This window comes from Zea mays, chromosome 3 (assembly GCF_902167145.1).
Source record: "Zea mays cultivar B73 chromosome 3, Zm-B73-REFERENCE-NAM-5.0, whole genome shotgun sequence".
In the NCBI taxonomy this organism is placed as follows: domain Eukaryota; kingdom Viridiplantae; phylum Streptophyta; class Magnoliopsida; order Poales; family Poaceae; genus Zea; species Zea mays.
The window spans coordinates 47,421,743-47,438,742 of record NC_050098.1 but is presented as its reverse complement, the minus strand read 5'-3'; the positions used below and the strand labels follow the sequence as shown (position 1 = coordinate 47,438,742).

The 17,000-nt window shown below is 43.8% G+C and overlaps 1 protein-coding gene and 1 long non-coding RNA gene across 2 annotated transcripts; both read right to left on the bottom strand.

The window, feature by feature from the left end:
- Positions 1-15,138: 15,138 nt before the first annotated feature.
- On the bottom strand, positions 15,139-16,266 carry LOC109944995 (uncharacterized). The gene is made up of 4 exons (XM_035966568.1): positions 16,004-16,266; positions 15,746-15,922; positions 15,415-15,651; positions 15,139-15,216 (listed from the first exon to the last, which is right to left on the bottom strand). The coding sequence occupies exons 1-4, from the start codon at positions 16,157-16,159 to the stop codon at positions 15,139-15,141; spliced, it is 648 nt and encodes a 215-aa protein (XP_035822461.1). The 5' UTR covers positions 16,160-16,266.
- Positions 16,267-16,441: 175 nt separating this feature from the next.
- LOC109944943 (uncharacterized) lies at positions 16,442-17,000 on the bottom strand. The gene is made up of 3 exons (XR_002268340.1): positions 16,929-17,000; positions 16,760-16,852; positions 16,442-16,534 (listed from the first exon to the last, which is right to left on the bottom strand). It is a non-coding gene; the product is annotated as an uncharacterized lncRNA (long non-coding RNA).

Sequence of the window (17,000 nt, the reverse complement as noted above, 5' to 3'; positions counted from 1 at the left end):
GCATGTCTCCTACAAGTATTCAAAACTTGTATGCACACCTTCAGGAGGAGGTTACTCTATAATCTAATACTTCGAGACTAACACCTTTTCAAGTCTATTTCATGTGATAGTCTCATTGTAAGGAAAATGAGGTCCCCGGAGAAAGACAACAATCTTCCACTGCAAAATCTTCAAGAACTCTCATGTCTCTCAAGCTCGCCATTGAATTTCAATCAGTATCTTTTGAGACTACATCTAGTATCATTTACATGTCTTCTCCAATATTTGATTAGACTATATTTCATATCATATACTTCCATGTTGCCAAAAATGCATAAGTAGTTAACTCATATTCTGTTACATATGCATAAGGGGAGTTAGTCTAAGCAAATCATGTCTTGCACCTCTAACTTTCACATGCTTTTTCCTAAGTAGAAGACCTCTCTCAGGGGGAGTATTTCTTCGTCTCAAAAAAAGGGGGATTTCTTTCTAAAAGAGAATACTCATTTAGGGGGAGTAATCATTTGATGGTAACCTTCAAGCGGTTTCAATTGGTATCCTACAATTGGTATCAATTGACAATTTCTTTGTGAGGGCAAGTCTTATTTACTTCCTTCATGCTTTTAATGTCTTCCTTTTCGGTGGTTGATGCCAAAGGGGGAGAAATTTAAGGACCAAAGCAATGAAAAATGTATCAAACACCAAACACCACCAAATTAAATTTTTAATCTGCAAGTGGCTTCTTCAAGTGGTTTTGGTTATTTGGTCCAAAATAAGAAGTAAGTGAATTATGGAGTTAGGGGGAGGCTTAAGTCCATAATATCACATTGTAGGGGCAATCATGCATCCTAGCAAGTAGATTGCATATTTTCATTCAAATACTTGTATTATTTGCTTGCTTTGGTTGTGTTGTCATCAATCACCAAAAAGGGGGAGATTGTAAGGAAAATGGACCCTAGGCCATTTGGCTAATTAAGTTTTGGTGTTTGATGATCAACACAATCCGTGACTAATAAGTTTTCTAGTGTTTGTGTTTGTAGTTCACAGGATGCAAGATTAACCTGGACTAAGGAATTGAGGAAAGCAACACCTCAAAAGAAGACATTAAAAAGATCCAAGAAAAGTCCAAGTGTGCTGCCTGCGGACTGTCTGTGCGTGGAGCACCGGACTGTCCGGTGGCACACCGGACTGTCTGGTGCCCACACGCCAGACTGTCCGATGCACCAGGGAACTGCAGCCCAACGGCTAGTTCCAGGTGGCACCTGAAGAGAAGACCACCAGACTGTCCGGTGTGAGCACCAGACTGTCCGGTGTGAAAAGCCTACGGCACCAACGGTCACCTGCTCTAACAGGGCAATGGCTAGGCGCACCGGACAGGCTACAGTGCGCTATCCGGTGCACCACCGGACTGTCCGATGTGCCGCAGAGAACAGTAGCTTTTCTCCAACGGCTATTTTTGAGTTGGGGCCTATATATACTTCACCCAACCGGCCATTTGAAGGTGTGGGAGCCCAAGCAACATACCAAGGCATATTGTACACATTTCTAAGAGCTCAAACACCCAAGTGCTTAATAGAATCACTCGGTGATTAGCGTAGGTGCTTTACGAAGTGCTTAGGTTAGTTAGACCGCTTTAGCGCTTGCTCTAGGTAAACCCTAGTTAGTTGAGTGAGTTTTGAAAAACCACACAACCCCTCAACTCTTGCGTGAGCCGTTGTAATTGTACCGAGTGGGGCGAGAGTCTTGCGAGACCGTGACAACCGCGTTTGTGTCACGGCCGCCACCGTGTACCGGAGGGAACGAGGCCCGCGACGTTTCGGCCAGAAGCTCGATAGTGGAGACGGCGGGGAGCGTCCAAGAGGAGCCGAAAGCGGAGCACCACTTGTGCGTGGAGAAGGCCCGCGACTCTATACGGAGTTACTCGACCGTGGTGCTTGGCCCTCGCGTGGGCTTCCCTTTGCGTAGGGGCACCAACGAGGATTAGTCGGGACCCTGCGTGGTTCCGGATACCTCGGTAAAAATACCGGCGTCATCCACGAGAGTTTGCTTCTCTACTTTGCTCTTTAAGTTTCCGCATTTATATTAAGCATTTAAGTTTCAATCTTGTTTACATACTTATATTGTGTAGATTGGAACTTAGCCTTTGCGGTAGAGATAGCAACACTTAGGCAAAACCTAGATTGCACATTCTAGTTTGATTATTTGCATAGGTTTTTATTTGTGGCCTAGTTTAGCAAAAGTTTTATAAGTCCTAATTCACCCCCCTCTTAGGCGTCACCCGTTTCCTACAGTCTGAAACCGCATCCTGTACTATCATATAAAACTGACCGCGATGACTACTTTGCATGAGAGGACTAGGGTTTCAGTGGCGGCGGTTACACAAGACGTGAGCGAGTGCGGGGAAGCAGGCACGACGGCGGCAGACGGGCTTGGTCGCGGATGCCTCCCCGCGAGGACGCTGTAATACTCAAAATTGTATACAAAGAATATAGAGAGGTCTCCCTCATTTTGTGTGCCTCATTTGCATCATAAAAAGACCATACATAAAATTTAGTGATGAATTAAAACAAATGATACCAAAATAAAAGAAAATGCATCATGTGGAGTTTTTATGTTTGTGCATTAAATATAATAATAATAATAATAATATGGATAATAAGATAATAAATACTAGAAGTTAAATCAAACCCTAAATTAAAATTAGGGTTTTTGAAAATGAGAAGAGGAGGAATGATATAAATAATATAGTTATATTTCCAAAGTTGGTATTCTTAATTTCACAATATGATTGAGAATAAATTTGGAACAACTTTGAATTTAAAATTCGGATTCAAATTAAACTTAGAAATAGAGAAGAAAAGAAATAGAAAGGAAAATAATAAAACAAAAAAACCGACCCAGCTGGGCCCTGATCTCGATTTCGGCCCACTAACTCTTCCCACCGCGCGGCCCTGTCACCATTTCTCACGCCCGGGCGAATTGGTCACCGCCGTGGTGGGCCCACGCTTCGGTCACCTGCCACCGCGCACGCCCTCTGACCAGTGGACCCCGACCCTCACGGCTCGGTCAGCCACGCCTGACCCCACCCGTCAGCCTGGGTCTCTTTCTTCTCCACCATCCGAGCTCCGCGGCGCGCCATGCGTAGCGTCCGCAGCGAATTCGCGAAGCAGGGCCTAGGCGATCGGGCGTAACAACCTTCGCACATGCCGGCCTCACCACGCTGACCATATAACCCTAGGTCTGCGGCGCGTTGGATTGTAACTCTCACTAAATTAGCTGCCGCCACGAACCGCTAGGAGCAGAGCTTGCGCCGTCGCCGTCGATACGCCCTTGCTGACGTTCCGGTCACGACGAAACATCCCGGGTGCACCTGGGGGTTTCGCCGCACGGATTGGGGTTCTCTCCAGCGTTGGATTCGCAGCGAGGAAATTGGCAATTCCTCGCCGTTGTTGCAGCCTCGCCGAGCTGTCGCGGTCCACCCCATCTTCAACCTCGTGGTCGGTAAGAACCCATCTATCGTGCTCCGAAATGCCATCCGTATTTTGTAGCTAGTCGTAGAACAATAAATGGCGCTCTGGGTGCGGACTTGGCCGGATTCCGGTGGCGGACCACCGTGGTTCCGGGCGGCGCCGCCGTCGTTCATAGGGTGATTGGGGGAAATCACGTGGGCCGTTGATCTTCTGCCGAACGATTCGGATTAGATTAGGATACCCCTTCGGGTGCGGGACATCCGGACCGTTAGATTAAATCCAATGGTCGGTTGCGGATCGCGACTCATAAAAAAATCTCCACCGTTGAGTCCCGATCCAACGATCCCAAACGCGTACCGCTTCATCGCGTCGGTGATCTAATCTCGAGCATCCATTTTGGATCGTGCGGCCCCAATGCCCTCATACCCCTTCGCCTTTACAAATTCACAAAAGAGACCCCGTAGTTTTAAAGAAACAACCCACAATCCAACCAGTTATTCCCTGAGTCTTAGACTCTTTTTCGCCGTGACCCCTGAGTTTTCTGGAAAATGAGGCCGAGTCCTGGGATGTTTAGAAACATAGAAATAATTATAGAAATTCGTTTTTAATACAAAAACAAATCTAGAAACTTGTAAAATGCATAGGAAATTTATTTTAGTTCCAAATTGAACCATTCCAATTTCTAAAATTATGTAATATTATTTTCTATCACCTAGAGTCTCTGTTTTGACATGAAAACAGTAAGAAAATTAATTTCTCATGTAATTCCATTTCAAGCACATTAAACCTTAGGAAATTTGTAACTTGAAATCTATAACTCCAAATTTAATGATGCCAGTTCCTGTGATCTTATTTTAATGTCTAGATTATTACTGTGTATTTTGTTCACGTGTTTGGTGCAATGTTAATTTTTGCTATACTATGTATGTATTGTGTTGATGCGAGTAGACGAGCAAGCCACTGTGGATTCTGAGGTTCAACAAGTAGAAGTAGCTGAGCAGGAGCTCATTGAAGGCAAGTTGTGCCCTTGATCACTTACTTTTTCCCAGCCATGTTCTTATTAATTATAATGATCTGCATAGGTTAATTTTGATGGGATCCTTTAGGTTACCCTAGTTTTGATTATCTTTATACCTTGTTCACCACTGAATCATTTTTTGGGTAGTACCTGCTATTGCTTTATGTGGATTGGGTATGGAGATACAACATTCATGATTACTCTTTTACTATCTTTTTACTATTATTATTACTATTCATGTTAAGATCATTAAATTAATGGGAATATGGAGCGACCACCCGGGAAAACAGTGCTACCACAAGGGTTTAATGGGACGCCCTTCGCTGATTAACTAGGAAAGCTAGTGGAGGTCTTCCTTACTCGAAAGGGGCAAGGGCAGTAGAGGAGTGGTCAGTGTAGGGAGGTCCTTGGGTTGATTTTGCTGCGATGGCGGTCAGGCGAGGGATTCCTGCACTGGAGCTTCCTATAAACTGTAGCGGGATTTCTGAAGCTAGTGGAACTTTGTAAAGGCCTCGTAGTGTTACCCTGCCTCGCCTCCTCGGTAGAGGTCTATGGGATTGGCCGTCTCTTAGCAGATGGGTAACATGACTTGTGGGTAAAGATGCGCAACCTCTGCAGAGTGTAAAACTAGTATACTAGCTGTGCTCACGGTCAAGAGCGGCTCGGACCCTCACATGATTAATTATGGAACTTAAATTTAATTTGACATTTGCATCGCATTTGGGATTATTTTACTATTACTTTTCTTTATTATTATTAAGGTTTGGTATTTACTTACACTTAGTAATTGCTAATAAAATTTTGACCAACTTATAAAAGCAATGCTCAGCTTCAGCCTTTATTCCATTGATCAGCCTTACACTTTATGAACTCCCACCTTTGGTGAGTTCATGCCACATTATTCCCCATGACTTGTTGAGCTATGAACGTATGTGAGCTCACTCTTGCTGTCTCACACCCCTCCACAGGAGAAGAACGGGTGGTTCAGGAGGAGCCACAAGGTGAGGAGTTTGATCTGATCTAGGTGGCGTTTCCCAGTTGACATTGGCGCCGACGATCCTTAGTTCGTTTTATATTTATTCTTTTATTTTGTAATAAGACTTCCGCTATGTAATAAATACTCTGATGCTATTGTGGCATTTATCTCTTACACTCTGTTGTTATATATGTTGTCTTCTTGGCGCATGTATGAGACGCACCTGGCTTTGTCCCTTAAAGCCGGGTGTGACAGAAGCGGTATCGGAGGAAATGTTGACTGTAGGACGAAACCTAGATAGAAATGGACAACCCTTACCTACTTATCTCATTCTGATTCATTCTATACTTACCTTACTCTGATTCTTTCTACACTTATCTTGATCATGTCTCACCTTCTACTGTTCTACTCTGATCATTCTTACCTTCTCTATTCTAAGACAAGATGGATTTTACACCTTGGAATCCCTACCCCTATGACATTTTTAAGAGATAGGAGACCTAAGACCAAACCAAAACTATTTTCTATATTTAAAAATGTTGTTTGATTGTTCTGATGATAAATGTCTGATTTGCTTCTTTGATTGATTGAGATATTATATATGGACATCTTAGCATGTTCCACCATAAGGTAATAAATTAGCTATGGTAGGTAAAATAGTAATCTGCTTAGCTAATAAATCCCCCAAAGTAACACGATTCGTAATTACTGCCTTGTCTGCTACTCTCTCTTACCATATGTATCTAACTCAGATGGTCAATACCAGGAGGGGTGGTGGAATTGATTTGCCTCCTAATCGACACACTCGAAGCATATATAGACAACCTTAGCCACAGCCAGCAGAGATCAATCCTCCTAATCCTCCACCAGACAGAGTTGATCCACTGATTGCAGCTCAAATGAGGGTGATGCAGCAAATGGCGGACACTATGGCTGATATGCGTGCCCAGATGCAGCAAGAACGCCAGGAGATGCGTCAGAAAAGAGAAGAGATACGTCAAGAGTTGCGCCAGGAGAGAGAAGAGATACGCCAGGAAATGAGGGCGCAACAGCAGCTGCAACAACAATTTCAACAAGCAGCAACAACAACAAGTACCATTGCCTCCACCACCACCACCAGTTCCACCTCGTGATAAGCACCGGGAATTTATGAGTCATAAGCCACCGACCTTCGCCAGCTCACCAGATCCACTTGATGCGGATGATTGGTTGAAGTCAATTGAGAAGATGCTCAACATCGCCCAATACTCAGACCGGGAGAAAGTTCTTTATGCCTCAGGTCGTCTGACAGGTCCTGCTGCTGACTGGTGGGATTCTTATACTGCTGCCCACGATGCTGCTGACACTATTACTTGGGCAGAGTTCAGTACACAGTTCAAGAACTACCATATTCCAGCTGGTATGATAAAGATCAAGAAGAAGGAGTTTCTGTCATTGAAGCAAGGCAACATGTCGGTCAGCGAGTACAGAGATAAATTCATTCAGCTATCGAGATATGCTCTGGAGGAAGTTGCTGAGGATGAAAGAAAGCAGGAGCACTTTATTGAAGGACTTAATGGACCCCTACAGTATGCACTGGTTGCACACACCTTTCCATCATTTCAGAGGCTACTGGATAAGGCTCTTGCTATTGAACACAAGCGTGTTCAACTGGGTGATTTGAAGAGGAAGGCTATCTCACAGGGACAGGGTAGCAGCAGTGTTCGTCCCCGCTACGTTTCACCATAGGGTACACCGACTCGACCAGGAGGACCACGCCCAGTTCAGTATGCTCCACAGGGGTCTCCATGTACACCTCCTACTCGTCAGGCTACTCCCACTGGCACCCCGACGAGGCCTACAGACAGAAGACCAGCCCTACGTGCTTCAAGTGCAGTCAGATTGGACACTATGCTAATGCTTGTCCGATGGGGAATTCTGGTACACCAGCTAAGAACAAGCAACAGACGCCTGACAAGGGATATTCTATAGCCAGGGCGAATCAAGTCAGTGTTGATGATACTCCTGATGGTGCTGGCATCGTACTCAGTATGTTTTACATTAATGTCATTCCTGCAACCATACTATTTGATTCTGGTGCTACACATTCATTCATGTCTGCTCGATATGCCAACACTAATGAGATACCACTACTAAATATGAGAAAACCAATGATAGTAATTACACCTAAAGGGCCTATTGAGGCAAATCAAATGACACGTAGATTGACATTATCAATTATGGGAAGAGAATTTGGAGCTACGACTATAATATTAGAGGCCAGCAGTATAGATCTGATTCTTGCTACGTCATGGTTAAGGAAGGCAAAGGCCATTATAGCATGTGGTAGAGGTACTATAGAGCTCACTAGTCCTAAAGGAGAAACATTTCAAGTTAATATTGTAGTAACCACATCATCCAAGCGTGCAATGTTCTTTATACCTGAGGAGTTTGTTGGTGACAACATCCGGGTGGTTAGAGATTTTCTGGATGTCTTTCCAGAGGAGTTACCAGGGATGCCACCAGATAGGGAAGTTGAGTTTGTTATTGATCTTTTACCTGGAACTGCCCCTATTTCTAAGCGACCATACAGGATGGCTATAGAAGAACTGAAGGAGCTTAAGAAGCAGTTAACTGAGTTACAGGAAGCAGGGTACATTCGTCCGAGTTCCTCACCTTGGGGAGCGCCGATTCTATTTGTACAGAAGAAGGATGGTTCGCAACGGATGTGTGTGGACTATAGATCACTTAATGATGTTACAGTGAAGAACAAGTATCCGTTGCCCCGTATTGAGGATTTGTTTGATCAGATGAGAGGAGCCAGGGTATTCTCGAAGATCGATCTTCGATCGGGATACCATCAGATGAAGATTAGACCATCAGATATTCCTAAGACAGCTTTCTCAACCCGATATGGATTATATGAGTTTACTGTTATGTCATTTGGATTAACCAATGCACCGGCTTATTTCATGAATTTGATGAATAAGGTGTTTATGGAGTATTTGGACAGATTCGTCGTGGTGTTCATCGACGATATTCTTATCTATTCTAAGAGTGAAAGTGATCATGAAGAACATCTAAGGTTGGTGCTACAGAAGCTGCGAGATAATCAACTCTACGCCAAGTTCAGTAAGTGCGAGTTTTGGATTGACAAGGTGCCATTCCTTGGTCATATTATTTCTAATGGAGGAATAGCAGTGGATCCTGCTAAGGTCAAGGAGATTATGGAGTGGAGAGTGCCCACTACAGTCATTGAGATTCAGAGTTTCTTGGGACTCGCAGGATATTATCGGAGATTTATTGAAGGATTCTCTAAGATTGCCAAGCCTATGACATCGCTTTTGGAGAAAGGAAGAGAATTCAAGTGGGATGAGAAATGCCAAGAGAGCTTTAATCAATTGAAGGAGAGATTGATGTCACCACCAGTGTTGGTTATGCCAGATCTGCAGAAGGGGTTTGACATTTATTGTGATGCATGTGGCCAAGGATTGGGATGTGTGCTCATGCAAGAAGGACATGTGATCGCCTATGCATCTCGTCAGTTGCGGAAACATGAATTGAACTACCCCACTCATGACTTGGAGTTGGCTGCCATTGTGCATGCACTTAAGATTTGGAGACACTACATCATGGGAACTATGTGCCAAGTATACACGGATCATAAGAGTTTGAAGTACATATTCACTCAGAAGGATCTCAACCTTAGGCAACACCGTTGGTTGGAACTTATCAAGGATTATGATTTGGAGATTCACTACCACCCAGGCAAGGCAAATTTGGTTGCAGATGCCTTGAGTCGGAAGGAGCATGTTAACTCCGCTTTCGTGGTTCAGCTACCCGATGAGTTGGCAAAAGATTTTGAGAGGCTCAACCTAGGAATTGTTACACATACAGAAGGAATTACCATTGAATTGGAACCTACCTTGGAGCAAGAAATTCGTAAAGGTCAGATTGGTGATGCCAAAATCCAGGAGATCAAGGATCTGATAACAGAGGGTAGAGGCCCAGAGTTGACAGAGGATGAGCAAGGCACGATATGGTTCAAGAATCGGATTTGTGTTCCCGACATTGATAGTCTTCGGGAAACCATATTGAAGGAGGCACATGACTCAGTTTATTCTATTCACCCTGGGAGTACTAAGATGTATCAGGATTGGAAGCAAAAATATTGGTGGTATGGATTGAAGAGAGATGTGGCTACACATGTGGCTATGTGCGATGTGTGCCAAAGAGTTAAGGCTGAACACCAAAGGCCAACCGGACTACTGCATCCACTGAAGATACCTGAGTGGAAATGGGAAGAGATTGGCATAGACTTCATTGTTGGATTACCCCGCACGTCTGCTGGATATGATTCTATATGGGTGATTGTGGACAGACTAACTAAAGTAGCCCACTTTATTCTAGTGAAGACCACGTATTTAGGAGCCAAGTTAGCAGAGTTGTACATGGCACGGATTGTCTGCCTGCATGGTGTGCCAAAGAAGATTGTGTAGATCGAGGATCACAATTTACCTCCCGGTATTGGAAGAAGTTGCACGAGTCCTTGGATACCAGATTGAATTTTAGTTCGGCTTACCATCCACAGACTGATGGGCAGACTAAGAGGACCAACCAAGTACTGGAAGATATGTTAAGAGCTTGTGCTCTTAAGCATGGTGGTAGTTGGGATAAGAGTCTACCGTATGCGGAGTTCTCATATAATAATAGCTATCAGGCCAGTTTAAAGATGTCACCGTTTGAGGCTTTATATGGCAGAAAGTGCAGGACCCCACTGTATTGGGATCAAACTGGTGAAAGGCAGTTGTTTGGGCCTGAGATTATACAAGAAGCAGAGGAGCAAGTCCAGCAAATAAGGGAAAATTTGAGAACTGCACAGTCAAGGCAGAAAAGCTATGCTGATACCCGAAGAAGACTGCTTGAGTTTAAGGAGGGAGATTATGTCTAATTAAAGGTGTCACCACTCCGGGGTATGAGAAGATTCAAAGTCAAAGGAAAGTTGTCCCCTCGCTTTATTGGACCCTTCTTAATCTTAAAGCGAGTGGGAGAGGTTGCATATCAATTGGAGTTACCGGATCATCTTGCGGATGTTCATGATGTTTTTCATGTATCTCAGCTGAAGAAATGTCTCAGGGTACCTGAAGAGCAGTTACCAATGGAAAACCTTAGTGTTCAAGATGATCTGACTTATGTAGAGTACCCCATCAAGATTCTGGATACACTGACTCGTGTCAGGAGGAATAAGGTTATAAAGATGTGCAAGGTCCAGTGGAGTCACCACGGAGAAGATGAAGCAACCTGGAAAAGAGAAGAAGAGCTTCGTGTAGATTTTCCCCATCTTTTCCCTAGATCTTCTTAAATCTCGAGGACGAGATTATTTTTAAGGGGGGGGGTAGGATTTGTAAAACTCAAAATTGTATACAAAGAATATAGAGAGGTCTCCCTCATTTTGTGTGCCTCATTTGCATCATAAAAAGAGCATACATAAAATTTAGTGATGAATTAAAACAAATGATACCAAAATAAAAGAAAATGCATCATGTGGAGTTTTTATGTTTGTGCATTAAATATAATAATAATAATAATAATAAGGATAATAAGATAATAAATACTAGAAGTTAAATCAAACCCTAAATTAAAATTAGGGTTTTTGAAAATGAGAAGAGGAGGAATGATATAAATAATATAGTTATATTTCCAAAGTTGGTATTCTTAATTTCACAATATGATTGAGAATAAATTTGGAACAACTTTGAATTTAAAATTCGGATTCAAATTAAACTTAGAAATAGAGAAGAAAAGAAATAGAAAGGAAAAGAATAAAACAAAAAAAACCGACCTAGCTGGGCCTGATCTCGATTTCGGCCCACTAACTCTTCCCACCGCGCGGCCCTGTCACCATTTCTCACGCTCGGGCGAATTGGTCACCGCCGTGGTGGGCCCACGCGTCGGTCACCTGCCACCGCGCACGCCCTCTGACCAGTGGACCCCGACCCTCATGGCTCGGTCAGCCACGCCTGACCCCACCCGTCAGCCTGGGTCTCCTTTCTTCTCCACCATCCGAGCTCCGCGGCGCGCCATGCGTAGCGTCCGCAGAGAATTCGCGAAGCAGGGCCTAGGCTATCGGGCGTAACAACCTCCGCGCATGCCGGCCTCACCACGCAGACCATATAACCCTAGGTCTACGGCGCGTTGGATTGTAACTCTCACTAAATTAGCTGCCGCCACGAACCGCTAGGAGTAGAGCTTGCGCCGTCGCCGTCGATACGCCCTTGCTGACGTTCCGGTCACGACGAAACATCTCGGGTGCACCTGGGGGTTTCGCCGCACGGATTGGGGTTCACTCCAGCGTTGGATTCGCAGCGAGGAAATTGGCAATTCCTCGCCGTTGCTGCAGCCTCGCCGAGCGTCGCGGTCCGCCCCATCTTCAACCTCGTGGTCGGTAAGAACCCATCTATCGTGCTCCGAATGCCATCCGTATTTTGTAGCTAGTCGTAGAACAATAAATGGCGCTCTGGGTGCGGACTTGGCCGGATTCCGGTGACGGACCACCGTGGTTCCGGGCGGCGCCGCCGTCGTTCATAGGGTGATTGGGGGAAATCACGTGGGCCGTTGATCTTCTGCCGGACGGTTCGGATTAGATTAGGATACCCCTTCGGGTGCGGGACATCCGGACCGTTAGATTAAATCCAATGGTCGGTTGCGGATCGCGACTCATAAAAAAATCTCCACCATTGAGTCCCGATCCAACGATCCCAAACGCGTACCGCTTCATCGCGTCGGTGATTTAATCTCGCGCATCCATTTTGGATCGTGCGGCCCCGATGCCCTCATACCCCTTCGCCTTTACAAATTCACAAAAGAGACCACGTAGTTTTAAAGAAACAACCCGCAGTCCAACCAGTTATTCCCTGAGTCTTAGACTCTTTTTCGCCGTGACCCCTGAGTTTTCTGGAAAATGAGGCCGAGTCCTGGGATGTTTAGAAACAGAGAAATAATTATAGAAATTCGTTTTTAATACAAAAACAAATCTAGAAACTTGTAAAATGCATAGGAAATTTATTTTAGTTCCAAATTGAACCATTCCAAGTTCTAAAATTATGTAATATTATTTTCTATCACCTAGAGTCTCTGTTTTGACATGAAAACAGTAAGAAAATTAATTTCTCATGTAATTCCATTTCAAGCACATTAAACCTTAGGAAATTCGTAACTTGAAATCTATAACTCCAAATTTAATGATGCCAGTTCCTGTGATCTTATTTTAATGTCTAGATTATTACTGTTTATTTTGTTCACATGTTTGGTGCAATGTTAATTTTTGCTGTAGCGGGATTCCTGCACTGGAGCTTCCTATAAACTGTAGCGGGATTTCTGAAGCTAGTGGAACTTTGTAAAGGCCTCGTAGTGTTACCCTGCCTCGCCTCCTCGGTAGAGGTGTATGGGATTGGCCGTCTCTTGGCAGATGGGTAACATGACTTGTGGGTAAAGATGCGCAACCTCTGCAGAGTTTAAAACTAGTATACTAGCCGTGCTCACGGTCAAGAGCGGCTCGGACCCTCACATGATTAATTATGGAACTTAAATTTAATTTGACATTTGCATTGCATTTGGGATTATTTTACTATTACATTTCTTTATTATTATTAAGGTTTGGTATTTACTTACACTTAATAATTGCTAATAAAATTTTGACCAACTTATAAAAGCAATGCTCAGCTTCAGCCTTTATTTCATTGATCAGCCTTACAGTTTATGAACTCCCACCTTTGGTGAGTTCATGCCACATTATTCCCCACGACTTGTTGAGCTATGAACGTATGTGAGCTCACTCTTGCTGTCTCACACCCCTCCACAGGAGAAGAACGGGTGGTTCAGGAGGAGCCACAAGGCGAGGAGTTTGATCTGATCTAGGTGGCGTTTCCCAGTTGACATTGGCGCCGACGATCCTTAGTTCGTTTTATATTTATTTTTTTATTTTGTAATAAGACTTCCGCTATGTAATAAATACTCTGATGCTATTGTGACATTTATCTCTTACACTCTGTTATTATATATGTTGTCTTCTTGGCGCATGTATGAGACGCACCTGGCTTTGTCCCTTAAAGCCGGGCGTGACAGACGCGGGCATGGTGGTATGGGACCTTCCCATCGGCATTCTCCTTATGCTTCACCTCCACCGCTGCCGCTGCCATTGCCGAGCCTCATTCCCCGATCTGAAGCACCTCAAACCACCGCTCTGCCCGGATCCAGATCCACCCAGCGCAGCGTGACCGTCTTCAGTGGCAGAGACGACGCAGGAGCTGCTGCTCGACTGCAAGGCGTCCCTGCAGGACCCGTTGGGGCGCTCTCTCCGCCTGGTCGCGCTCCACGTCCTACTGCATCTGGCCGCACGTCGCCTGTGCCACCAGCACCGCCGCGAACACGACCGTCTCAGTCTCCATCTCGCTCCAGGGCCTCGGCCTCTCGGGCGAGCTCGCCGCCTCCTCCCTCTACCGCGTGCGGGGCCTGGTCGCGCTAAGCTTCGCGTCCAACGGCTTCAACCAGACCACCCCGCTGGAGCTATCATGCTGCGCCTTGCTCGCGTCGCTCAACCTCAGCAATGGCGCCTTCTGGGGCCCGCTCCCTGAGCAGCAGGCCATGCTCACCTCACTCATGTCGCTCGACCACAGCTACAACAGCTTCGAGGGCCAGGTGCCCGCCGGCCTCGCCGCGCTCGGCGGCCTCCTCTAGGTGCTCGACTGTAACACCCTGAATTTGGGGTATAAAATTTCTTTTCTAATATCCACCAAATTCAGGTGTTACCCTCTCTTTTTCTTGATTTTTCTTTTTCTTTTCCCTAAATAGTGGGGAATTATTTTGTTTTATATCTACATGTAAGCCTAGTAAATTAAAACCCTATAAGTGCTTTGATTGTCGCATCATGCTGGAGTGCATTTATTTTATGTTTAACGTACTATCTGGGTGTGTATCCATTTAATTTGTAGCTCTTTCTTGTGTATAAATACGAATAGGAATACACTACACGACGGTTCACTTACAGCGACCTACGGTTGGTTGCTAAAGCGGCTTTTAGCGACCTACGGTTGGTCGCTAAAAACTTTTAGCGACCCATAAGGATGGTCGCTGTAGGTGCCGTCGCTAAAGGCTTTAGCGACCGACATCTTTTTAGCGACCGACCGTCCGTTGCTAATATTGTATATTTAGCGACAAACCGTGGGTTGTAGTACTACAGATTTAGCAACCAACCGTAAGTCGTCATACTATATATTTAGCAACCAACAGAAAGTCGCCCTTGTTACAGTTGTTGTTAATAATAATATACATTTAATTAAGCACCACAAATCACAGATTTTTATACACAAATCATAAAGACATACACATTTAATCAGTATATCACAGTCATAGATCCATCACATAAACACAAAAGCACCACAATTATATGTTCACAAAAGCATCACAATTATAATATCATTCACAATTAGATCATTTACAGATAGCTAGATCATTCACAAAAGCTCCAGAGATGATCATTCACAAAAGCACCACAGCGACATCACTCTAGCTTGAAGCAGTTCAAAAGCCCACAACTACATCACTAATGTTTCATATCACTCCAGCTATTGTTCAAAAGCCCACAACTACATCACTCTAGCTGCTCCAGAGCTGATCAGTCACAAAAGCACCAAAGCTACACTAATGCTTCAAGCAGTTCAAAAGCCTTCAGACAACCACTCCAGCTGCTTGTATCCTCCTGTTTTAAGGTACAAGCTTTCTTTGTCCAGAACACCCTAGAAAAAAGTACATCAAATTAGTATATTGTTGCTACATTTGCAAATAAAAATACAGTTTTGATGCCTTATCTACCTCCACTAGACAGTGTTGCAGCCTTATGCACCAACTTCAGCTGGTGCAATCAAGATTAATCATCATTAAGTTGATGGCTCATATAAATCTAAATATAAACAAGATAAGATATAGAATATTACTTTCTTGTATGGCCATGCAACTGACATCATGTAAGCATCAGCCATAGTTTCCACATTTGCACAAGGGCGAGGCAAAACTGTATCTCGTTTTATCACACAAGTTACAATAACTTCACAATATTGTCTTCCAAGGATCTGGCCTCCAACTGTGGTGCTTGGTTTAGTAGAAACAATTGTCCCTTTAGCCACAGGCAAATCAGATCTCAACATAGCATATAATATGACATCTTTTCCAACCTGGTGCAAATGATTAAGAATAATTTACTTCAATGTTTTTGAGGGTTTATGAAAATAAAGGTTAGAAAATGTATGAAATGAATGAGAGCATTACAAGATCATCATGTTTAGAGTGTGAAGCTTCAGCAAAGTGCCTTGTAGATCTTGGTGAGTTTGCACCTTGCATCTGATGAAATATTTGATCATCCTCATCATCTAATTCCTCATCTTCAGAAGCACAATATTCTTCATTGTCTTCCTCATCCTCAGCAGCAAACTTGTTCCTCATCACCTTAAGAAACACAATTTCATAGCATAGTACAAGGAATCTAGAAAATTAGGATAAAGCAGCATGAATGAAAATATTGAATACCTTATGTTGAAATGAAGTAGAGCCGCGATGTGACATGGGCTCTTCACTTGCCCGGTCTGGTTGAGCCCTTTGCTCAATTTGAGTCTGTAGCTCAAGTACACGCTCTTCTAAAGCAGCCTTCTCACTTTGAACCTTTGTACGAGCAAGAATCTCCATTTGTAGTCTTGTTGCAGTATAAGACTTCAACTCTGGAGTGCCAATATCTTGAGGAGTAGGGCCTAAACCCAAAACACGAACATATCCTTTTGGCTCTTTCGCTCCACAAACAACATAGAATGCATCACCCTCTTGAATTGACCGGTCCTTTAACTCTGGATATACTCCAAGAACATCAATAAGTTGGTCCTATAGAGAATTAAAGATGATTCACATCATAAAAGGTAATTCAGATAGAAATGTATATTGTAATAAAAATTAACAACAAAGCCTTACAATTATTGGTTTTGCCTGTTCTGTAGGAACACCATTTTTTCTTGTGTGGGTTTGGATAAAGTTTTCATCTCTTCGTGGAGGACGTCCTAGTTTCACAGCCTGCAAACATACTTTGTTCATTGAAAACAACAAGCAGCAGCAGCAGCACAGCAGCACAAGCAGCAGCAGCAGCACAGCAGCACAGCAGCACAAGCAGCAATCTATTTTGTGTCTAAAATGTATCACTGTTGCTCATGCTTTCAGACTGGACAATAGAGCTTATATCAAATGTGGAGCAGCAGGATGTAATCATGAATAGAGATAGTAAAATACAAAGAACATTACCAAATCATATTCTGAACATGCATAGCTCACACTGCCGGCTGTATGGTGCATCTTTAGCTTTTGTCGATTTATTTTAGCTTTTTCTGAGCGATCCTAAAAATAGAATAAAAAATATGTGTTACAGGATTGAAGTATGGTTGCTTTATTAGAACTAAAGTGTAGAGCTAACCTGAAATTCAGAAGGCATCCAATAGTTATACATAGAGTGCCAATCATCATCATTAACCCTCTTATCAGGACA

Excerpts from the sequence above, each read along its gene's own strand:
- LOC109944995 (XM_035966568.1), bottom strand. The coding sequence starts at position 16,159 with ATGGAGATTCTTGCTCGTACAAAGGTTCAAAGTGAGAAGGCTGCTTTA. Across the intron at positions 15,923-16,003 it reads CTACTTCATTTCAACATAAG|GTGATGAGGAACAAGTTTGC; the intron begins GTATTCAATATT and ends GTGTTTCTTAAG. Across the intron at positions 15,217-15,414 it reads TTGCATGGCCATACAAGAAA|GGTGTTCTGGACAAAGAAAG; the intron begins GTAATATTCTAT and ends ACTTTTTTCTAG.